At 42.6% G+C, this 24,676-nt stretch overlaps 1 protein-coding gene across 8 annotated transcripts in view; it reads left to right on the top strand.

Moving 5' to 3' along the window:
* Positions 1 to 24,676, top strand: part of LOC141080387 (uncharacterized) — a 382,167-nt gene that overhangs the window by 36,579 nt on the left and 320,912 nt on the right. For 6 of the 8 annotated variants that reach the window (XM_073565553.1, XM_073565552.1, XM_073565556.1 and 3 more), the window contains 9 exons: positions 2,643 to 2,781; positions 9,045 to 9,220; positions 10,631 to 10,820; positions 14,277 to 14,378; positions 15,882 to 16,063; positions 18,778 to 18,962; positions 20,960 to 21,183; positions 21,491 to 21,565; positions 23,092 to 23,281. In XM_073565553.1, the coding sequence (XP_073421654.1) occupies positions 2,734 to 2,781; positions 9,045 to 9,220; positions 10,631 to 10,820; positions 14,277 to 14,378; positions 15,882 to 16,063; positions 18,778 to 18,962; positions 20,960 to 21,183; positions 21,491 to 21,565; positions 23,092 to 23,281 (1,372 nt within the window). In that variant the 5' untranslated portion in view covers positions 2,643 to 2,733. The remainder of the gene's footprint in view (positions 1 to 2,642; positions 2,782 to 9,044; positions 9,221 to 10,630; positions 10,821 to 14,276; positions 14,379 to 15,881; positions 16,064 to 18,777; positions 18,963 to 20,959; positions 21,184 to 21,490; positions 21,566 to 23,091; positions 23,282 to 24,676) is intronic. The other 2 variants (XM_073565554.1, XM_073565555.1) reach the window with 1 other exon arrangement.

Genomic DNA, 24,676 nt, shown 5'->3' with positions numbered 1-24,676 from the left:
TGACTCCAAGGCTATTTCATGGACAGGTGTGGGCAATCCCTTCGTTATTTCATTCTCAATTAAGCAGATAAAAGGCCTGGCGTTGATTTGAGGTGTGGTGCTTGCATTTGGGAGGTTTTGCTGTGAAGGAAACATGCGGTCAAAGGAGCTCTCCATGCAGGTGAAACAAGCCATCCTCTTCCATCCGGAAGCACAAGTTAAATGCCACGGATGGATCGCGATTCCACCCGCGGCTGTTAAAGGCACATGTCAGCTGTCCAAAATGGCTGACATGTGCCAGGATAGATGTGGGTTCAGCGCCGGAGCCCACATTAAAGGGAGGGATTCCAACGTGGCTGCGCTAATGCACCCAGTGTCGGGAAGCGGTTAATGTACGAACAGATGATGGGACGTCACATCTATGTTATACTAATACAGTTCAGAATTTATGGATCAACCAGTGTAATTGTACAGCACATGATATGATCCCAAGGGCAACATCTGCAAGGAGTTTGTATTTTCTCCCCGTGTTTGCGTGGGTTTCCTTCCTAAACTCCAAATACATGCTGATAGGGAATTTATATTGTGAGCCCCAATGGGGGCAGTGATGATGATGTCTGTAAAGCACTATAGAATATGTTGGCGCTGTATAAGCAAGCACAGACAATAAAATCCACTCACTTCACTGTATTGTTCCATATAAACCAATCTTTGCATCACAGTTTTTCTCTCTATGGCAGCGTTTCCCAAACTCCAGTCCTCAGGGCCCCAACATTATATTTTCAGGATTTCCTTAATATTACACAGGTGATTGAATTATTATCAAGGCATCATAAATCACCATAATCTGCAATACAAAGGAGATCTTGAAAACCTGATCTGTTGGGGGCCCTGAGGACTGGAGTTTGGGAAACGCTGCTCTGTAGGATTCATTCCTGGATTTAGCTAACAATTACTGATGTAAAACATAAACCAGTATTGCCATCATACAAGAACAGGGCAGATGCCCAACTCACATCCAGTAGAAAAAGACTAGGGTAATTCACAGTACTAATGAGCAATTGCATCTACTCAGGGCCGGCATTAGGGACAGGCAGACCATGCAACCGCCTAGGACCCCTGCTCCTCCAGGGGCCACCAGCCAGTGGTTGCCGCAGCTGCACACCACACAGCCGCTATGGGGCCCCTGAGTAAGAGGGGCCATGCACCGCGTCCCCCCCGCATCACGCATTCACTGAAAGCAGTGATGGAGGAGAGGTCATGTGATGCTGCCTCTACCATCAATCGCCCTCTGACTCAGTGTGTGTAAGCAGTGGAGCTGATGAGAGGTTGAGACGCTCTGCAGAAGCCAGAGCAGCAGGGGAACAAGAAGGAGAGGTAAGTATTGTGTGTGTGTGTCTGCTACTCTATACTGTGTGTCTGCTACCCTATACTGTGTGGGGGACTGCACTACGTATACTGTGTGTGGGTGTACTGCACTATACTGTGTGTGTGGGGGCTGCACTATACTGGGTATGTGGGGGGGCTGCATTATATTGTGTGTGTGAGGGGCTTCCTTATTCCCTGGTGGGGGCTGCTTTATACTCTGTGTTATGGGGCAATATGTGAGCATTTGGGGCCCCACTTTGCCTAAAACCGGCTTTGCATCTACTGGATCCCATCTCATGTTCCATCGGTGTTTCCATTGTTACGTCTCACAATTCTGAAGATTACATCTCCTTTTCTCTGATGTCTCTCAAGAGACACCTCATTCTGTTGTTTCATATAATAAAGGCTATTTTGTCCACATCCGTGCCAGCTGTATAACTGCACATTCGGATGGATGTTACTTCGTGACTTGTTGCTTCCCTGTATAACTTTATTTTCTAAGATCTGGTCAATGTGGAAATAATAAAGGCGTAGTTTCTTGTCAAACCTTATTGTCCTTTCTCAATTAGGTAGTGATTCTACATTTTGCTGGCAGGGGTTGTCCGCTTAAAAATAAATGATCTTTTAAATAGGACCTTTCCAAAGGATATTTGACCCTTAACTTAAGGCATGAGTGTGAAGCCCCTTTAATGCCGATTATATTCGTACCCTCCTAGTAGCATTTTCTGGGGCATTAGTGGAAAGTTTCATTCTCACTCCGCTGATCTTGCAGCATTATCAAGAGTTCACTGCTCAGTTGCTGCCCCTTCTGATGACATGAACCCGGGCAATGACGGTGCCTGCGCTGTGGAGACAGGTCACGGAGGGAAGAGTGACCTGTCAATCAATGGCTGGTGGTGGCTGATGTACGGCATAGCTGGTGAGTGAAGTGCCCGACCTGATGCGAAACTGAACTTCAAGAAAAGATTTCTCTCTAATGAAAATCTACTATGAATCTATTATGAAGGTATGAGTGTAATAACCATTAAAGGGGATCTACACTTATGCCATTAGTTAGAGGTCCAATATCCTGCTGATAGGTCCTATTTAATGATTGGCATCCCAGTCTTCAGATATCAGCATTGGTCATAGATCCTCTAGACGAGACCTGGGCAAAAGTGTAGCCTGAGAGTCATATGCAGCTTTCTGGCAGTTCCAGTTTGGACGGAGACAGCCAAAGGGCTGAAAACAGTGTCCTACAGGCCAAACCATACTGCCAACCAGCGTCCCAACTTCACTGCTTTCTGCATTCTCAGGACGCGGATAGCAACGAATATAAAGGTGCAGGAGGGAGCCGCCGGATCCTTCTTCCACTAGTCAGCATGTGCGACTAAGAAAGCAGATGCCATGTTGTCCCTTCGGAGCCTCAGTGCAGAGGAAATGGGATCGAGGCGAGTATGTGGTTTTGTCATACTGTATAGAGGCTATGTGTGGCTCATACTGTATATATGGCTGTGTTCATTTGTATATGGGGGGACTATGTGTAGGATCATACTGTATATAGGGAGCTGTGTGTGTGATCATACTGTATACTGTAGAGGGGGCTGTGTGTGGGATCATACTGTATATAGGGGCTATGTGCGGGATCAAACTGTATATAGGGGGCTGTGTGTGGGATCATACTGTATATTGGGGGCAGTGTGTGGGATCATAGTGTATATTGGGGGCTGTGTGTGGGATCATACTGTATATAGGGGGCTGTGTGTGGGATCATACTGTATATAGGGGGCTATGTGTGGGATCAAACTATATAGGGGGCTGTGTGTGGGATCATAGTGTATATTGGGGGATGTGTGTGATCATACTGTATATAGGGGGCTATGTGTGGGATCATACTGTATATAGGGGGCTGTGTGTGGGATCATAGTGTATATTGGGGGGTGTGTGTGATCATACTGTATATAGGGGGCTGTGTGTGGGATCATACTTTATATAGGGGGCTGTGTGTGGGATCATACTGTATGTAGGGTTCGGTGTGTGGCATCATACTGTATATAGGGGGCTGTGTTTGGGATAATAGTGTACACAGGAGGGCAGTGTGTGGGATTATACTGTATATAGGGGCTGTGTGTGGGATCATAGTGTACACAGGAGGGCAGTGTGTGGGATCATACTGTATATAGGGGGCTGTGTGTGGGATCATACTGTATATAGACAGACTGTTAGTGAGATCATATTGTATATAGGGGCTGTGTGTGGGATCATACTATATATAGTGGGCTGTGTGTGGGATCATACTGTATGTAGGGTTTGGTGTGTAGGATCATGCTGTATATAGTGGGCTGTGTGTGGGATCATAGTGTACACAGGAGGGCAGTGTGTGGGATCATACTGTATATAGGGGGCTGTGTGTGGGATCATACTGTATATAGGGGCTATGTGTGGGATCATACTGTATGTAGGGTTTGGTGTGTGGGATCATACTGTATATAGGGGGCTGTGTGTGGGATCATACTGTATGTAGGGTTTGGTGTGTGGGATCATACTGTATATAGGGGGCTGTGTGTGGGATCATAGTGTACACAGGAGGGCAGTGTGTGGGATCATACTGTATATAGGGGGCTGTGTGTGGGATCATACTGTCTATAGACAGGCTGTTAGTGAGATCATATTGTATATAGGGGCTGTGTGTGGGATCATACTGTATATAGGGGGCTGTGTGTTAAGTGATACTATTAATATAAAATTATTAGAATTAATATATTATTAAAAGTGAGCTAATTAATTTCAGCCTCCATGCTCCCTGCTTACCGCTTTATGTCCCGTGATATGGAATATGGGACTGGTTTATGGAATGCGAGTGCCGCTTTTTCTGGCATCTTATTCTGCTATATAAGCTGAGCCCCACCATATTCCTATATGAAGTGATACAAGAGGTCTCTGTGCACACTGGTTTAGCTGATTAGTGTGGTGTCACTCTTTTGGAGTTGTAAAAAGCTATTAGTTTATGTATTTCTATCACATATACAAAAAATTTTTTGTGTGCCAACCCCCTAGGACTGGTTCCCAAAGCCATGCACAATTCCTATAAAAAGACTGTATTCGTTAAGCTGCACAAACTAAGACTGTCACATGACTCGAACGTCACTTGTCATTGTGCAGCCAAATAAACGGATGAAAAATCACTGCTGTCTGAATGAGCCCTAAGGTGGTTTATAGTTAGGAGTATGTGAGATGTAGATGACTGTAGGATTCTAGAGGCCCCGTCCCATACACATTGGAATTTTGTCCAAATTGCCGAGTTCGGTAGACAGTCTAATATGTATGGAGGTCGTCCCAACTCTCCACCGACAGGCAGAGAAGATAAATATCCAGCATGTCTGATTTCGGACTGCTGATCCTTTTGTTCTTGGCTGCATAAGCTACCACCAGAGGAGACGACACAGAAGCACAAACCAGAACAAGCGTTCCCGAGTATGGAGTAGTTAGGAGAGACTGCTGCTGGCCAAACCATCGGCTCAGTCATCATTCAGTTGACAGCTATCAATGTATCTATTATGTAAGGGGCCCCCCTAAGCTTGAACCTAGAAATGGTGTTCCCAAATTCTTTTTACCATTGGATATTTTCTACCTTTTAGTGTTTTCCTGCCAGTTTGAATCAGCTCTGCTGAAATAGGTAGAGCCGGAATGGGGCCGGGTGAGGGAAAGGTGCGTGATCATGACCCCCTGTCAAATTCATCAAGAGTGCCAGTGCCAGTCACTGACTGAAATAGCAATTCTGGTGCAGCACGCAGTGGCATGTGCCACTTAATGAATTTAGCGCCTTCTACTCCAGCAAAAACTGTGTGGTGCGAGTGTTCACTATGCCAGTCTTGATTAATCGGCCCCCATGTGTTTGAGAAGAACAGTCCCCTATTCAGACAGCCACTCGCCTCTCCTTCTCTTCATCATTGTTGGCACATGATCAGTGGCAGCTGTAGCCCCTGACTAGATGCAGCAGCGAAGTGCTGACCAGGCCAGGATAGTGTAGGGGGACCCATTCGGCGGGACATAGTAATCATGGGAGATCTAAAAACAATTTTTTGCATCACAGTTTTGCTACACATTTAACACAAAAAAGGAGTGTGTAACCCGTTTAACTTTCCAGTTCTCTATAATGGTGCATAGTACTGTATATACCCAAGGTCACTACACACATAATAACCCTATAGAATATAGATGATGTCACTATAACGTACAGTCTGGGGCAGCCTAACTATATACATAACTAGCTGAAGAACCCGGCGCTGCCCGGGCATAGTAACTAACTGTGGTTAGTTATAACAAATTATAATTATCCTCCATCCCATAGTCCCTTGCCCATATACCCATCATACATATCCTCCATCCCATAGTTCCATGCCCATATACCATCATACATATCCTCCATCCCATAGGCCCGTGCCCATATACCCATCACACATCCTCCATCCCATAGTCCTGTGCCCATATACCCATCATACATATCCTCCATCCCATAGTCCCGTGCCCATATACCCGTCATACATATCCTCCATCCCATAGTCCCATGCCCATATACCCATCATACATATCCTCCATCCCATAGTCCAGTGCCCATATACCCATCAGACATCCTCCAACCCATAGTCCTGTGCCCATAAACCCATTATGACAACATCATCACTATGGCAACCGTTATGACAACCGTCACCATTGCAACCTATTAAGTAATTGTCACCATGGCAACCATTATGACCTCATCGTCGCCATGGCAACCATTGTGACATAATCTTCGCCATTGCCTATTATGACATCAGCGTCGCCATGGCAACCTTTATGACATCATAATGAGGGGCAACATCAGCGTCGCCATGGCAACCATTATGACATCATAATGAGGGGCGGGGCTTGATACACATAACCCAATGGAATGCCGCAGTGGTGTCACAATGAAGGCTTCCAGCGTGTTCGAAGGTCACAGATTCTGATGAAAGAATTCACCAAACCTTATAACGCTTACACAGGTAATATATGTATATATCCACAGAGCGCAACTTTATTTGTTAGTTCTGTATGGATATGGCTACTCTTAGTATGCACCTGTTCACACCAGTTTTCTGTTTGGAAGTGATGATCAGTCTTTTGATATTATTAGGAAACTTTCTCTGGGGAAAAATGAACAGCTGAACTATAGTTGTGAAATCCTACAATAAGCTCTCGGCCGGATTCACGGTGCGGCTGCAGTTTAGTTAATGGTCAGGAGAGTGTAAGGCTATGTGCCCACGTAGCGTTTTAAAACGCTCACTACAAACCGGACTCCTTCCCAGAAATCGCACGGTTTTTTCTGCGCGATTTCACCGCGATTTTGCCGCGATTTTCGTGTGCGATATTCAAGCACTTTCCAAGCGATTTGAAGCATCACTTGGAAAGTGATTGACAGGTTGGTCACACTCGTCAAACATAGTGTTTGACAAGTGTGACCAGGTTTTTACTATTGAGGCCGCCTATGCGGCATCAATAGTAAAAGATAGGATGTTAAAATGCTAAAAAAAAAATAAAAAATCGGGGTATATTTACCTTCCGGCGTCCCGCGCTGCATTCCCGGGCCACAGCGTTCCCAGTAATGCCTTGCGAGACCTGTGATGACGTAGTCTCGCGTTACTATAGTGATCTCGTGAGACCACGTCATCACAGGACCGTGCCGCAAGGCATTACTGGCAACGCTAGGCCGGGAATGCAGCGCGGGACGCCGGAAGGTAAATATACCCCGATTTTTTATTTTTTATTCTTTTTTTACAGGGGTATGGTACCCAGGGCCTGGAGGACAGTCTCCTTTTCTCCACACTGTGGGTACCAACTGCACATGAGACGCTTAACTTCCCGCATGGTGGGCATAGCTACATGCGGGAAGTAAGCGATTCTCATGCATTCCTATGGGTGCGGAATCGCGGCAATTCTTTGCGATTCCGCACAAAAGAATGAGCATGCTGCGATTTTTTTCCGTGATGCAATTCCGCCGCGGAAAAAAGCGCAGCATTAGCACAGCATGTGCGGAATGCCATAGGAATGCATGGGGTGCGTCATGTACACGATTTTTAAACGTTTTCGCAGCGTTTTCGCACAGAAAATCACGGCAAAACCGCTTAAAAATCGCAACGTAGGAACACAGCCTTAAGGTAATACCCCAGTTGAGAATCCTTGGGCCATCGGCCACCACATGTGCACATGGTTTTGGCTGCATATGGCAGTTGCCTAAAATTCAATCTTTCCTGACACGTGACCTTTGATTTAATAAGTAGATTTTATCCTTGATAAAAATGAACTTTGGGAAAAAGCATTTTTATCTTTCATGATTTGTTGTAAACTCTGACCAGGCAGTCTAATGATGGGCCAGATTTAATAACCAGCATTAATCACTATGACACAGTTTACAACTGTTTTGTCAAAAAAATTAGTATTGACACATAGACCCAATTATTTTTTATTTCAGCAGGGAATAATACAATAAGTAATAAAAAAAAATAATAATCACATTCCACATGATTTTCCCACAACACTTAATGTGTTACACGTGATTGACAGAAATATATATATTGTGCTATTTATCCCAACCATTGTGAACTGTGTATCAGTTGTACTATCAGAGCCATGAGCTCATGTACCCACATAGTACCAACAGCTCGGCTGTCCATGCACATACATGGCACATACATGGCACATACATGGTACATACATGGTACATACTAACAACTTGATGAATTCTCTGCTGTGGTATAAAGATCAAGGTAACAGACAGAATCAGCTGTGTTGAAATCCAACTACCTGATCCTTCTCTCTCCAGACATCTGATATCAGGAGAGAATGAAGAAATCCCCTACGCATTGGTAGTTTCACCTGACTGTAAAGGAGTTGTCCCCTACCGGTCACCCCCTTATAAATGGGTCATGAGAAGTAACAAAAAAAATTATAGTAACCCCTTGGACTGCTGCTCCTCCTCCAAGGTCAGAGTTGCTTTCCCCATTGTTTTCTGTGATCAACATCCATCAGAGGCGTGACATGAGTGCTGCAGACAATCAGTGGCCGCTGATTGGCTGCAGCATTCACATTTTGTCAAGAGTATAAAGAAATAGTATTTTTTTCAGCTTGGTTTGGATTAAAAGCCCCCGTACACATGAAACAGCCGATCGTTCGGCCATCAGCTATCTCTCCCGAGTTCACCATACACAGGAACGTTCAGCTCCATAGATCTCTTCTGTGTTCTTTATGAGAGAATGAATGCCAGACTCCTCTGATTGTGGCTTAAAAAATAAAAGGATCATTTGTTGGAAATCTGACATGTCGGATCCTTCTCTTCCGACATCATCGTCGGAATATCAATTCCAATTGTCACTCGGAGTAGATGATTTTTGTGTTTAGGCAAGAAAAAGACTTACCAGTGAGAGCCAGACTTTCCTGTTGTTGTTTGTCATCATCTTCTGTGAGGACTTGGAATTCCACCATACACATTAGGCGGGTTCAGCCAACATTAGTCTAATATGTTTGTGGGCCTTAAATATGAGCATTGCAGCTGTTCAGCGCTCAGTGATTGGCTGCATCACTCACGAGAAGTCCCTGTTTTATGTTGGTCCCACCAGACCGGTGGAGGATGCAGTGCTGATTCTTTAAGTTTTTTTTCTTATGCAAATTGATAACAACTCCTATGTTCATTTCATATCCAGCATTCAAAGATACTAATGGAGAAGAAGCTCAACTGGCACTTACCAAGCCTTGGTAAGAATAAAGATGCCGAACCCACAGAAAGGGATTTAAAAAAATTAGAAGAACATTATAGAGTGGCTGAGATCATGAAAGCGTCCTTCAGAAAGCAGACAGAACATCATCTTCTTAGTCAGCAGTAAGTTTGATTGTCTCCGTTTCACAGACTTTGTAGATCAATTCTATATATAAAATCAACTTCTTCTTCTGAGATTAGACACTTTTGTGGGAATTTGGATAACAGTGATATCTCTATGGAGCCAGATATGTCACATGTGACATCATTTAAGTCAGTTTCTGGAGAGAATATAGTAAATCTTTTGGGATGTTGGAGGCCTCTGCTTTCCCACTAAACCCCCAAATTTTGTCATCAGATTTGAAAAGTCGATGGGGTAGAACAAAAATCATAAAATGTGCACATTTGCTTAAAAAAAACTTTTTCACCAGAAAAGTGTTAACGTTAAGCCCTTATTAAAATTCCCCAATTGTTTTAAATAGAGGAATAATCTTCAGTCTCAAGAACAATGCTAGATTGTGATGAAATCTGGAAATGCGCCTCAATATCAGGTCCTTCTCATGTATTGTACTATTATAGAAGAGTTGTCTCATTAAGACAACCATTTAAGAAAAATGAGCTGATCCTGGCCTCTCGAATTTCCAGAGGTGAGGTCTGGTGTGATCCTAAAGAGAACATCTAGGAGACATATAGCATTACATTCTGCTCATTCAAATAAACTTGCCAATGATATTGATGGATGACTGGACTTCTGTTCTTGGTCACAGAGTCCCAGGCAGGTACGGACTGGGGCTGAAATTCAGCCCTGCCATTTGAAAACACACAGGCCCATGTTGTCCTCGTCCCCAAGCACCAGATGGGATATATTACTTATCTTACCTTGTGTGGAGGAAAGCAAGATTTACTGCAAGACCAATATTTCTAATGATACCTCCGTCACAACTCTTAACAGTATGGGTGTCTTGAGAACACTGATTCTGTTAACAACATAGCAGACAAGGTGGCCCACCACCAGACAGGCTCTTCTGGCATTTGCCAGATGGCCAGTCCGGCCCTGGTCCCAGGTGAGAACCACCTTCTATTGCATCCATATGACTGATGGGGATGGCAGGTCATATAACATAGTAAGAGAACACTCAGTTCCCCACGCCAATACTTGCATGGTCTCCACCAGGTTAGGTACTTTTTGAGGACCAGGGAAGCGTGTCTGCAGTGATTGGCTGGGTCTCTATACTTCCTGCTCTGTATGGACAGACATGTCTACTGCAATCAGTGATTAGCCGCAGCATCACGACAGACACTATTGGCATCCAACTGTCCCAATTGGCTACAATGGGGTCACTATACTTGGATTGTAGTGTCTGCCCCCAGAAATAAATAGCCCATCATTCTGCACTCTTGTTTCTGCCGTCTTTATAAGGTATCTGTGATGCATGATGCAGACAAAGCCTCTGACTCCGATGTGAACCGAGCATCAGTCATCACATATAACAGTATATTTATACAAATGACCAAAACATTGTATTATTATAGAACTGAAATAAATCTGCTGAAGGAGCAACAGAAAGCAATGGAACTTTCCAAATTGTGCAGAGGATCTCAGCAATGTATTCTGAAAGATCAAGAGAGCGCCAAAAAGCTTTGTGAACTGGCAGAAGCGCAAGACCAACATAACCGTCTTGTAGAAGAGCAGAAGAAGCTGATAAGTGACCTGAACATGAAGGTAGTGTGTGCTATTGTTTATTACGGTAATGGAAACCTGTCATGAGGATCATGCTGCCCGAACCACAGACTCAGACGCCGACTGCGCGATTGCAGCCAATTATGGTTTTGTCTAAAATGTTGCGGTAATTCAGATTATACACACTTTAAAAAGTCATCCAAGGACTGTGACTCAACTGACTAAACCAATATGGACCCTGGCCACCTTCGCCCTCCCCAGTCTCTTTGAATGACAAGTGGAATAGGGAGAAGGTGGCTGGAAACTTGCCATGGACTAGTCAGTCAAGATCCATAGAGGCCGAATCATCACAGTCACAAAAATTTGTAAAAAGTGTTGAAAAGTCACAAAAATGTTGCGCAAGTTTTCACGTCTATTTGAATCAGCCATGCCAAAATTGGAGGAGCTGAGAAGGAGCCAGGATGGTATTGGCAACACCCTCCCGCCCAATTCATCAAAAATGCCCTCATTTCTGGCGCGGCACACAGAGGCACATGTCACTGAGAAGAAGCACAAAATTCATTAAGGGGCATTGTCCTCTTCATGAATAAGGCTCCTTTTGTGTTCCACCATGATCGGCGTTTTGTGAGCGAGTGCTATGCTTGATGAATCAGTCCCATAGTTACTGCCGGCTTTTAAATCCGAGTGTATTCGGAAACACTGCAGCGTTTTGGAGTAAAACATACCTGGCTGTAATTGTGCAGTCCGTATCTGATTCATGATCAATATGATGATCTCATGACAATAACTAGCTGTACACAGAATGACCACATACCATAACAGTAACCATTTCCTATGAAAGCCGACATGTGCCTAAAATGATGTAAAATGTTTGAAACTGTGTACATGAACAGTGACATGTAAAAGTTTGGGCACCCCTGGTCACATTTACTGTTAACATGAACAGTTAAGCAAGCTGTATATGAAATAATCTCTAAAAGGCCTAAAGTTAAAGATTACACATTTCCTTTGTATTTCAGGCAAAAAAAATATTGTCATTTTTTTACCTTTTAAAAGGGAAATGCAAAAGTTTAGGCACCCGTGGAGATGTGTGTGCTCAAATAACTTTGACCAAGGTTTCAGACCTTAATTAACTTGTTAGGGTTATGGCTTGTTTGCTATCTTTGTTAGGAAAGGGCAGGTGATTCAAGTTTCCCATCTTTATACAAACCCAGCCTCCTCTAACCTTGTGCCAAAATCAGCAGCCATGGGTCCTTCTACGCAGCTGCCTAGTACTCTGAAAATGGTGGAGGCCCACAAAGCAGGAGAAGGCTATAAGAAGATAACAAAGCGTTTTCAAGTTGCCCTTTCCTCAGTTCAAAATGTTATTAAACATAACATGAACAGGAACTACATTTGCCAGCGCATGCACACTTCTGTTTTTCGGCTTTGCCCACAGTTAAGCAAAGTGTATTATGCAGGTGCGAAACGCAATATTTCTGAGCAGGTGCAAGTTGACACAAGGCGCAAGAGGCGTTATCCATGCAGTAGGACAGCGAGCAACAGCCAATGGGAGTGATGTAGAGTCCCAGAACCACGCCCATTGGACCGGACTGAGAAGATTACCATACAGAGCGGGAGACATTAAAAAACGTTTTCATGAGTGTACAAGGGGAGTCAGGGGGTTCTGTAAGGATGTAGGGAATGCATAGCAGACACTGAATAGGGCGATATTTTTAGCTACTATATCACAAAACTGGTAACAGATACCCTTTAAGAAATGGCAGTTAAGAGGAATAGTGGAGGTTAGATAATGTCTGGAAGACCAAGCTAAATCAAATCAGGCAAATCAGATCCCCGTTTGACTGCAAAAGACCTTTGAAATATATATCAGAATCTGGAGTTGTGGTACTTTGTTCTACCTTTGTGAGACACCGGCACAAATATGGCCTTCATGGAAGAGTCATCAGAAGAAAACCTCTCCTGCGTCCTCAACATAAGTATGCAAAAGAACATCTAAGCAAGCCTGATGCATTTTGGAAACCAGTCCTGTGGACCGGTTAAAATAGTACTTTTTGGCCACAATGATCAAAGGTATGTGTGGACAAAAAGTCACAGAAATTCAGGAAAATAACATCTCACCAGCCATTAAGCATGGGGTGGATCAATCATGCTTTGGGACTTTATTGTAGCCAATAGCACAGGGAACATTTCACGGATAGAGTGAAAAATGGATTTAATGAAATTTCAACAAATTCTAGACCATAACATCATCTGTAAAAAAACAAGTTGAAAAGAGGATGGCCTCTACCAATGGATAATGATCCTAAACACACATCAAAAGGCACAAGAGACTACCTCAAAAGGCACAAGCTGACAGTTTTACAATTGCCCTCACAGTCCCCAGATCTGAACATCAATCAAAATCTGTGGCTAGACCTCAAAATAGCAGTGCATGCAGGACGACCCAGGAATCTCACAGAACTGGAAGAATTTTCCAAGGAAGAATGGATGAAAATTCCACAAACAAGAATTGAAAGACTCTTGGCTGACTACAAAATACATTTACCAACTGTGATACTTGCAAAAGGGGGTGCTACTAGGTACTAGCCATGCAGGGAACCAAACCTTTTGTATCGGCCCGTTTTCCACTTTGTAATCTTAAAATGTAAAATATGAAAAAATGTGTGTGTGTGTATATATATATATATATATATATATTTGCCTGAAATACAATGTGTCATCTTTAACTTTAGCCCTTGTAGAGATCATTTCATCTCCAACTTGCTTAATTGTTCACAATAACAGTAATTTTGATCAGGGGTGCCCAAACTTATACATGTCACAGCATACGTAACACACATAGATACACGACACATTACAAGCAAGCAAAACACTGTTTTGAGGCATGCCAACGATCGTATAACTAGTGTACCTGATTATCGGCCCATCTAAACAGGCTCCTGATCACCCAAAGAATGAGCAAAACACTCGTTTGTTAATTAGAATGAATTTTAGGTAAACTGTAAAATTATTGTTTTGGGCATCATACCATGCTGTGCAAACAGGACATGTGCTTCTTTTCTAATGATGTTATACTGTATGTACACAGAACGATCGAACTATTGTTCTGTTCATGTAGAAGTGTGGTCTAAACAGGCTGCTAAGTGATCAATTGGCCTGCATCAGCTGATCAGCGGTCGTTTAACGGCTGCGTTCGGCATGCGTCAATGTGCCCATATTCTGCAGGAAGGGAGTTTTTAGGGGCAGATACTGGACACTGAAACATTGCAGCAGTAAGGCTATAATGGATGGACGGGAGGCTACAAGAAGCTTTACATGAACAGTGGAAGGAGAGGGCACATTAATATAAAAGAGAATGTGCCCTCTTTCCCCAATGAACACACGTTGCTTTGGCAAATGTCTCTGGCACGTGTCACCTTTATTTAACAACCAGTAATCACCTATTCACAGGCCAAATGCGACATGCTAACTCTAATTTACGATAATTTATTACAGATAAAAGAAAAAGAAGAAGAAATTGTACAACAGAAAAAGGCAATGTCCAACACTAAAACCTCACAAGGACGTACTGTTCAGCTGGAAAATGAACTGCAGCACGTATGTATCCCTTCTCTTCTCACACTGTACTCCCAGCATATGGTCTGCTCTGCCTACACCAAGCGCTGTCTGGCAATCCCATAACCTCTACAACCCTTGTCTATATATAGCATTGCTGGGAAGGACAGGTTTAAATCCCAGCTCTGCAGTGTCTGTTTAGATACGCCTGTGGGGTTTTGCTTAAAAAAAGGAAGTAGCTTCATGGAGTGTCAGTCTCCTGAGGGAGGCTCAGTCTGCTGGGTGAAGCAGAGTCAAGTGTGCTGCTGGTGAATGATAAGCCAAAATGTGAACTGTAGCTGAGGGAGACCAAAACTTCATTGTCTGTGTGAATGCTACCTAACTCCTAATGGTTAATGCCTACCAGAGAGAGTGAATCTCAACAATATAGTGTTTAATGTAGTCTAAATATATTACGCTCTAGATAGGGCTGCAACGGACATAGCTAAAGTGTAGGCCCGGACATCACAGGGATTTAAAGGAGGAGGCAAGAAAAAGGTTAATAGCTATTTCAGCTAGGAAAGGATTAATAGTTATTTTTGTATATCCACAAAAGAAAGTTAGGGAGCGTGGGGTTTGAGTTTAGGTCGCTTGGGATGGGATTCTGTTTAGGAACGCATAGGAAGTTATGTGAAAGGGGGTGGGGGTATCTGAGGTACCTTAAAAAGAAAAGGAAGAACTGTGGATCTTCATCTTACCTTGTGGATCGAGGAACAGTGAACCATCAGTCCTTATGTTATGCCCCTTTTCTTCTGCTATCATATAAATTCTTGCGGTAATGTGATGGTCTTTGGTTGTTTAATATCATGTCATAGCAGCAGGAGATGAAGAGGTCGAGGATGGCCTTGGTTAATGGAGATAGCATTACATAGATATGTTGACCCTTCATTATTGAGTTATGGTTTAGTTCCTGCTGGGACGGTTCCCGGGGAACAGAAATGAGTAGAGCTGACAGCACCATGACATTAGTCAACCCTGAGTTGAAGCTCTGTGACTTAGTATTTATTCTGGTGCTGTCCATTGGTGTCAGGCCATCCAGTATCTCCTCGGAAAAGAAATCACATTTATGATGTATGTCGCATGTGCTGTGGCAATTTCTTTCCATGTCACCCAGTGTTATGTATTAATTGTTAAAGCTATGTTAACGCTATTTCAATGAAGTCACATTACAAGTCCATACGGAAAAGAGTACCAGATTCCGCTATCCCACATCTAGGAACATGGCAGAAAAATGGACACTGCACAGTATACCATTTTTTACAATGGGAGCTAAAGGCTTATGTATTGCACTATATGCCATATGTTTGATGCTGTTGTCAGAGGTGTACAATGTATGTGATGTATCTGGAAAGCTCCTCTAACAGAAGCAAATTAAGAAATGCGGATAGAGTTTAAGGCCAGCAAACTCAACGATATATGGGGAAAACCTTACTTTTGAGACCAAACTTTTGGTTATTCATAAAGTGTGAACAATCAATTAGAATATTGTGATGTATCTTAACACAGGTTACTCAAAGTTTTAATGTGATCAAAACTGAAAATGAAAAACTCAAGGAGAGTATTAACCATCTGCGCTTCAAGAAAGCAAAATATCAGTACCTGATTGATAAAATGCACCAGAAGATTACCCATCAGAAGGCCCTCACCGAGAAAATGCAAGAGAAGATCACGTCCATGCATAATGAAAAGTAAGTGACCTGTATCTGCTAAAGAAAAGAGCATGGACAGCACCTCCAAAAAATCATACATTGATCTAATGCCGCTAGGTTCTTAGCTTAACATGCTGATCAGACTGTATGGCGCCCACTGCCACGTCACGGCGACCCTTAGTGAGTACTAAGTTTTATCGCCTTAAAGGAGCGGAGTTGTGCGCTAACCACCATCACAGCGACAATGCACCAGCAGGGCGGGTGGCCTGGTGTCTCACAGTGCCCATGATGGAAAATAGAAAAGACAAAAGACACATAGCGCGAGCTCATGTGTAAGATCTTAAAAAGAATTGTTATTCGTAACACTGTCTTTATAAGAGTTATCCTGAGCTGGAGTTTCTCTAAGGCCCCCTTCACATGTATGTGTTTCCGGTACGTGTGGCATCCATTTTCATACTTACCGGAGACACGTATCCACATGTACCCATTATAACCTATGTGGCTGCTCACATCTGTGTTACGCACATGCAGACATGTCCATTTTGTACTGGCAGCTCAGATGACATAGACCAATAAAAGTCTATGGGTCCATGTGACATGTACTGGAATAGAATGCAGAATTGAAATTACTGTTTTTTATGTGTTAAAGATGTGCAAAAATAATAGATAGATATCCGTCATATGTATAATTCCACAACCCCATGACACATTATAAAATTGCACCCTTTAGTGCCTTGCATGTAGTGTTTATTGTACAGCTTTGTATTAGCCTAATAAGTAAGTAAATAAATGAAAAAAAAAAAACACTTTGGGTCATCCCCATTTTTTGTAATCCGCAAAGGTAAAGCAGTCAGCTTTGAGCTGATATTTTCAGGCTGGGAACGTCCATGATTCTTGATTCCTTCCCTGCCTAAAAATACTGTCACACATCCACCCCAGAAGTGGCGCATCACATGAGATACTCCAATTTTGGCGTTTCCCCTTCGTCTTGGCTCTTCCTGATTCTCTGGTGGCAATCAGGGTAATGGGGCTTGGGGTTGATATCAGCTGTGAATTGTCCAAAAACACAGCTGACATCAAGCCCTGGTGTTAGTAATGGAGAGTTGTCTATCAGACACCCCCATTACTAACCCAGGAAAAAAAATAAACAAAAAATAAATACTTTATTTAAATAAACACTCCGACACTTTCCCTGGTTCACCATTTTATTACATTTTTTTAAAAATCCCACGCGGTGCAACGTAGTTCACCAAATCAGACATAGTTCAGCGAAGAGAAACCTGAAAAGAACATATACACAAAACACAGAGAAATAAAACAGAGACACTGTCACTCATTCACCCTCACAGGAGAATGTTACTGACATCACCACTCTTCAGAATCACCGGGTCTCGCACAACACTGCGTACGTAGAAGTGGACGTTTGCAAAGCCTATGGAGCGTCAGAACGAGGATACATAGGTTTGTATGGAGGATTCACTGGACTTCATTGGACTCGCTTGGACTACGTCGGACTTGCATGGGAACATTTTTTTTAAAGTGTTGAACCAGGGAAAATGTCTCGGAGTGTTTATTGCCATAAAGAATTTTTTTGTGTGTGTTTCCTTTTTTCCTGGGTCAGTAATGGGGGTGTATGATAGACACCTCTCCATTACCAGCACCATGTTTTCATGTCAGGTGTGTTTTTGGACAAATCTCACCTGACAACAACCCCAAGCACCATTAGCCCAATTTCCAATGCACCAGGGCATCGGGAAGAGTCAAGGCGAACCGCCAGAAATAGGGCATCTCATGTGATGCTCCACTTTTGGGGCGGTTGTGGCTGATATTTTTAGACTGAGGAGAGACCAATAACTATGGACCTTTCCATCCTGATAACAAAAGCTCTTTGCTGTCTGCTTTACATTTGCTGGCTATCAAAAATGGGGGGACCCCACGTTGTTTTTATTTATTTATTAGGTTGATACAAAACTGGACAATGAACTCCATATGCAAAGCCCTAAAGGATTCAATTTGATAATTTGTTGTGGGATTGTGAAATTATATATCTGATGGATATATATATATTTTTCTATCAATCTATTTATCTGTTTATCTATCTGTTTATCTATTTAGTATCTATCTATTATCTTTACACATTTTTAACACATAAAACACAATAATTTCCAGAATGCATTTTATTCCGGTACATGTCACACAGATGGCATACGGACAGGACACGGATGGTACACAAGTACACATGGATGGCACATGGATGGCACACAAGTACACATGGCCAACAGAAAACCACCCAGAAAGTAAAAACGGATTGTCTCTTGCTATGTTTGTTTAAGTAGACAAGTGAAGGGGGCCTTACACCGTATGGAGACCACTGCTCTGGGTCTAATTCGGATTTGTCCATGTTGATACGATGAATAATTGAATGGATAGTGGAAAGGGGAATAACGTTACTTGCACTGATAGCCTTGAAAAATAGCCTGGACTCCATTGGAAGCTTTTCTGTGCCCATGGGTTTTGCAGACTAGCGCAGACTCCATGGTCATGAAGCCTTCAACCTAGCGTGTGCACCACTGTGCAAAACCTTTGAGAACGGGAAAGTTAGCCACCAAGTCTGGGCTATTTTCCCAGGTGAACAGCACTAGTAATCTTGATCCCCTTTCAACTTTGTATTTCTGAACTTCACCATCACTATAATCGCAGCACTTGTGGGACTAAATTATCAAACTAATAAGTGTTATGCCATAATCTTATAGAACTGATATCCAGACAGATGTCCTGACCATTAAAGACGCAGCAGAAAAAGAGTCTAAAAAATATGATATAAAGATTGAAGAACTTAACAGATATCTCGACCATCTGAAGAAGCAACAGCAATTTAATGAAGCAAAATTGTTTGATCGCTCTTCAAAGGAAAGGGAGCTGCAAAAAATGAGACAAGGTAAAGTTAGGCATAGTCCGTCATATGTTTGTTTGATTGATTTATATAAAAACCTGACAGAACACCGCAAAAAAGGTGGAGTGCATACCACCATAAAGCCGGGGTCACACTAGAGATGAATACGGACGAGTGCTGTGCGATAAAACATTGCATAGTACTCGAACCAGTCTTCATCTGTGGGGCCGCTCACATCAGCGCTTTTTTTCTTGGCCGTATTCAAGGGGGGAGAGAAATCACCGCATGCTGCGTTCGTCACCAACACTCGGCCGAGTCTCGGCGCACTCGCACCCATATAAGCCTGTGGGTGCGAGTCACACAGCGCACATCACTCGGTTATCATCTGAGTGTTGTGCAATATACACTGACCCCGGCAATGGAGGAGATGGAGAAATTCATTTCTCCGCCTCCTCCGCAGCTGTGCTCCTATCCTCTCTGTGCGAGAGCCTCGGAGCACAGTAGCATGACACTCGGATCCCGCTCGCAGCAGAGCAGGAGCCGAGGGTCATTAGCATATCGCATCGGATGCCATACGCTAGTCTGACCCCGGCCTAACACTGCAACTCACGGTCAAATATGAAGACAGCGTGAGGTCATGAGGTAGTGAGAGGTAGAATAAAATATAACTTTTACTAAATTGTTTAAAATACAAAAATGCTGCCTATAAACAAAATACTATCTCAAACAAGGTGAATACAAAAGTGTCTAATCTTATAATCAAACGCTGATAGAAACATAGGGTCAGAAAACAGGTCATGAAAGTCCAATCCCGAGATATGAAATGAACAAAATCACACCTGGAATCAATCTACTAAGAGGATAGTGACCCATTCAATGACCCATGTGGCCTTGATCATATTGTATCATGAGATTCCCGGACAGTGATCCAGGTAGGACACCAAACAAATTCATTGATCATAAACTCATAAGCTGTAATGAGCCATCATATAAGGTAAATAAGACTGTGGTCTAACAGTCCTAACATGAATATAATAACAATAGAGACAGTGGTCAACTATTTTCAATGTGGTTAACGTTCTTAGACAGTGAAACATCCCTTCATCATCATATACTGTAACTCATTGTGTATATAGAGATCTAGACAAAGGAACGTTCTCACCCATACAGATGGTACGCCAAGTATGGACAGGAGCCAGGACACTTTGGTTCTTTGTTTTGGTCAATAAGGTTCAGACAAAAAAAGAGAGAATCACCCTATAGATTCTTATATTGGGCTAATGTGATCTGACATCCCATTCCCATAAAGCTCCCGCCCAGATAAAGGCAGTCCACGTCAAGCCCTGGATAAAAAGCCCTGCACTCTCCCTCGTTGCGCCCTACACGTTTCTTTCTCTTTGAGTATTTAAGGAACCATTCGCACCTATGACATTTGTAGAGAGACAGTTCTTTGTGCAAGAAAAAAATGTCTCAGTCCTTCCTTGCAGAGCTATCTCATCAACACTTGCAATCAGAAAGCGCTTTTTATCCAGGGCTAGTTTTTTTTTTAACATTCTAGGACAAGTTTCTTTCATTATAACAAAACAGCGCCCATTTTAATTCTAAAAATGAGTATGATAAAATGAGTGTGATTTGCTTTTTAGAGGTAATTCGGAATGTATTTTTAATGAAATCTTCTTTGGTTATTTACATTTTTATATTCCAAAAGAAGAACCTATAAAATGTTGTCTCCAAATCACTGATTATCATCTGCCCACATGATCATGAGAACAGCAGTGCATCGCTGCCTCATAAAGCAACGGAATAGGTGATAAGTTGTAATTATGGGACAACTGACGCTGCGGTTACTTTTATAGGGCCAGCCAAACTAAGAGTGCATAAAATATCAGCTGCTGTGCCCCTCTGGTAGATCCTATAACTCCACTCTACAAGTAGAGATCTCAGACAGGCCTGAAAAATATTGAGAAAAATACTGAAAATGACCAATAGGCCAATACAATGCTAGGCCTTGGCTCAGTAATTAACTGTACATCTTTTTGTAGGAAAAAGACTTGAAGAAGTGAAAAAGCACAACCAGGGAATCATTGACAACTACAACTCCATCTGTGAGAGGCTAAGACATATATTTGGACAACAGGATGTAGACCTCGACAAGATGGCAAAACGATATATGCTGAACGACATGAAAATGTACTCACTTTTTACATACGTCAACGAACTGAATAATGAAGTGGAAGAGATTAAACAAGACATCAAATCTTCTGAGGTGAGAGTTGTCTGACCAGTGTCACCTCTTTCAGGAACACTATTGGGGGTTTTTCACTTTGTTTTTGTGTATGAGGGTGATCAATGAGTGGAACAGGCTGCCACGAGAGGTGGTGTGTTCTCCTTCAATGGAAGTCTTCAAACAGAGGCTGGACAGACATCTGTCTGAGATGGTTTAGTGAGTCTTGCATTGAGCAGGGGGTTGGACACGATGACCCAGGAGGTCCCTTCCAACTCTACCATTCTATGACTCTTCCTGCCATTGTGTGAATATCTACTCATTCTTCTTGTTTTTATTGTTCATCTAGGATGAAATTTTAAATTTGGAGTCTTGCAACGAAAACCTGTTGGATGAGCAACTCGTCAGGCAGAAGGAACTAGAGGTAAGAGATTGTTATTATGGAGGATTATTGGGGTCTCTTCCCTCCAACTAGACTGCTAGACTGCTCAGGGTCAGTATGGAACGGTATGGATATGCCGATATTTCAATATATGACGGGATCATGCTTTGTTTTTTCAGAAGGAACAGATATTGTGGCTTGTCTGTCACAGACCGCTCTTTGGATGGGTTTTAATAGCACATGACAACTAGTCATCTAATGATAATCTCCTCCTGATAAAATACTGATTGTATCGAAACTACAGCACACAGCTAAGTGACACATCCTTGGAATCAGTGTCTCAGCCCCCACATCATGATGCTCTCAGATTAAATAGAAAAAAAAACTGCTGACATATTCCATTAGCCCAGAAAAAGGTGCCATCTTCAAATTGTATTAGCGGAATAATTTCATAGGTGAAGTTTTTCTTCCAAGGTTTCTCCCAAGCCCTATTGAATTATGTATTTCCAGATTAGATTACAAGGTTAAATGGAATCTGTCAGCAGATTTTTGCTACCTCATCTTTGTATCACTGTGTGTTGCAACTGCTGCATGCAGTAAACAATCAGAGTTCTTAGATGAAGCATATTGCAGAGCTCAGAAAGCTGCCCCCTGCCCACACCACAGCTTTCTGTGTACATTGACTATTGACAATGAGCTACTTATCAGAGAAGGGGTAGTGGTCAGACCAGGGCTCGCGTGCACTGTAGTCCAGGCATTGATAATCTCCTGATGATGATACCTTCATTGTATGAAAACAAAAGCACACAGCCCAATAAATGACACATAGCAAAAGCCTGCTGACAGATTCCTTTTTCTAGATGGCAAGGACTGCATTTACTTGAACGATGCATAGCATATGGTATGTGGTATCGGTCACCATATTGTGTATGACTAGTTTGCCCCATGGTCACTCATATTACTGTATACAACACATACATAACCATTAAATCACTCTTCAGATTCTAGTTTAAAATCATTACTGATTTTAATTGTGTCATTTGTTTAGAACAAAGTGACTTTTCAGTGATCACTGGACGTAAACTCATCGAGCATCTGAAGGCTGGATTCCAAATCACCCAAAAATCCAAGTATAAAAATGAAATCACAATATTGCACTAAGCATCTGTGCTTGGTTTGAACAGTCATTTTGTGCTGACAGATGCTTCCTTTTGAATGTTCCTTTTTTTGCATGATGATAATGGTATTTGCATTTAGAAATATTATCTTTGTTGCACATGTATTAATTAGCATCTAAATCCTCTTCATTTTGGATTTATATTGGATGTCTTTACCTTCTTGTATACATAGAAGTAAAAATATATCAACCAAAGGTAAAAAAAAAAAGTCTCAACAGTCTTAACAAACCGCAATACTGCTTTCTTTCTTGGGAGTGGTTCAGACAATGACAACATGTGAAAAACTCTTCCTGCTGTTCTAAAATCCAGGGATTTGTGACTCATGTTAGGAAGCTCATTTCTATTGATAAACCGACTCATATCTCTTCTTCTTATGTGAAATTCTTGCAGGAAAAATTGCAGAACATTTCTGAAACAACAGAAAAATATAAAATTAAATACAGCGAAATGAGTAGAGAACTTTTACTAATAACATCGGCCGCTGAGGATTTGGTGAACAATCTGGGTTGTGACATATCATCAATGGAGAAGAAGCTTGGATTTGAGAAACCCACATGTCAGGAGAAATTACAGTATTTCAGTAAGTATTGTGTAATATACGACCATACTGAAGAAAGTGAGACGTTATAAAGGATTTGCTGAATCATTTGTCCCATATTATAGCAGAATCGGACGCAGACAGAAGAGGCCCAGGTGCAAGAACAACATATGGGCCCTTCGCAGTCCAACATACAATTACACCTGCCTTGGAGGTGTGAGGGGTGCTAGGGCCATAGTCGTGGCTGACATAGATTGCTCAATCACGCCCTGGTCTCCCGTCACATGCATACAATGTCCCCTTTGCAACGTATCGTCTTTAATGCCTTCTGAACCACCAGGGTCTCCTCTGATCTGTGGTGGGTTCACTCCTGTCAGTATCATTCAAAGAGAGACAGAGTCCAGTTTAAACTTGTAAAAAACAATTTTACTTGAATCAATTTGCAGTAGGTCCAGCTCAGTTACAGCAACATCACAGGGAACATCACAGTACGCATCTTTGTCTATTCCTGTGGTTTTCCCCACTTCTAGAATGCTCCCAGGTCATACCGACTTGTCCGCTACCGCAGTGTTCCTTCTGTCCAGCTTAACTACCTTCAGGAGTTTCCCTGTCCATTTCACCCCAGACATAAGGACATCAGCCCATGTAGTCAGCTGCCACATCTTGGTGCTGCCCTGCATTCCTCTGCTGCTGGGGCCTTCGGGTCCCAAGCCCTGAACGACTGAGCTCCTAGCTTGAACGTTATGTGGTCCACTGTGTGGCCCGGGCTCTAAGGCCCTATTGGACTGTCTGGGCTCCCTGGTCCTACTGCCTAAAATGCTGCGAACTTGTTGGCTTACCCACAGTTGGCCCCTCCTAAGTTATCAGTTGCCTATCCTAAACTAAGTGTGCTAAAATGCCCCCACTAGTGGGCTAACTTAATTACTATGATTTCCCTGAACAATAATATACATATAACAGCATTAAGTACATAACATTATTTTTCAAAGTAAGACATTCAGAACCGGGATGTGTTTAGGGCATAAACCGTTTCTGTGACCTTTTACAGAGGTAGAAGTGGGCCTCCTTTACCTCTTGGGCCCCTGAAAAGCTGCTTTCTCAATGTTGCATTGGCTTTCTGCTGCATCAGTAGAAATTAAAGGGAATCTGTCAGCAGGTTTTTGCTATTTAATCTCAAGACAGCTGGAGATAGAGGCTGAAACACAGAATTCAAGGATGTGTCACTTGTCAAAGTGCGTGCTGTAGTTTACTAACTGTGAAACATTTATCACTACAAGATTAATAATGCTGGACTACATTAGTCTGGCAACGCCCCCTCCCCCTGTGATAAGCAGCTCATTGTCTATAGAGAGAGCCTGGTGTGGGCGGTGTTAGCTTTCTCAGCTCTCCTTCATTCTAAATCTAAAAACTCTGAATGTTTCAGAACAGCTGCACCCA

Source organism: Dendrobates tinctorius, unplaced genomic scaffold, assembly GCF_039654945.1.
Source record: "Dendrobates tinctorius isolate UK_male_01 unplaced genomic scaffold, ASM3965494v1 ptg000016l, whole genome shotgun sequence".
NCBI lineage: Eukaryota > Metazoa > Chordata > Amphibia > Anura > Dendrobatidae > Dendrobates > Dendrobates tinctorius.
This window is presented reverse-complemented; position numbering and strand designations above follow the sequence as displayed.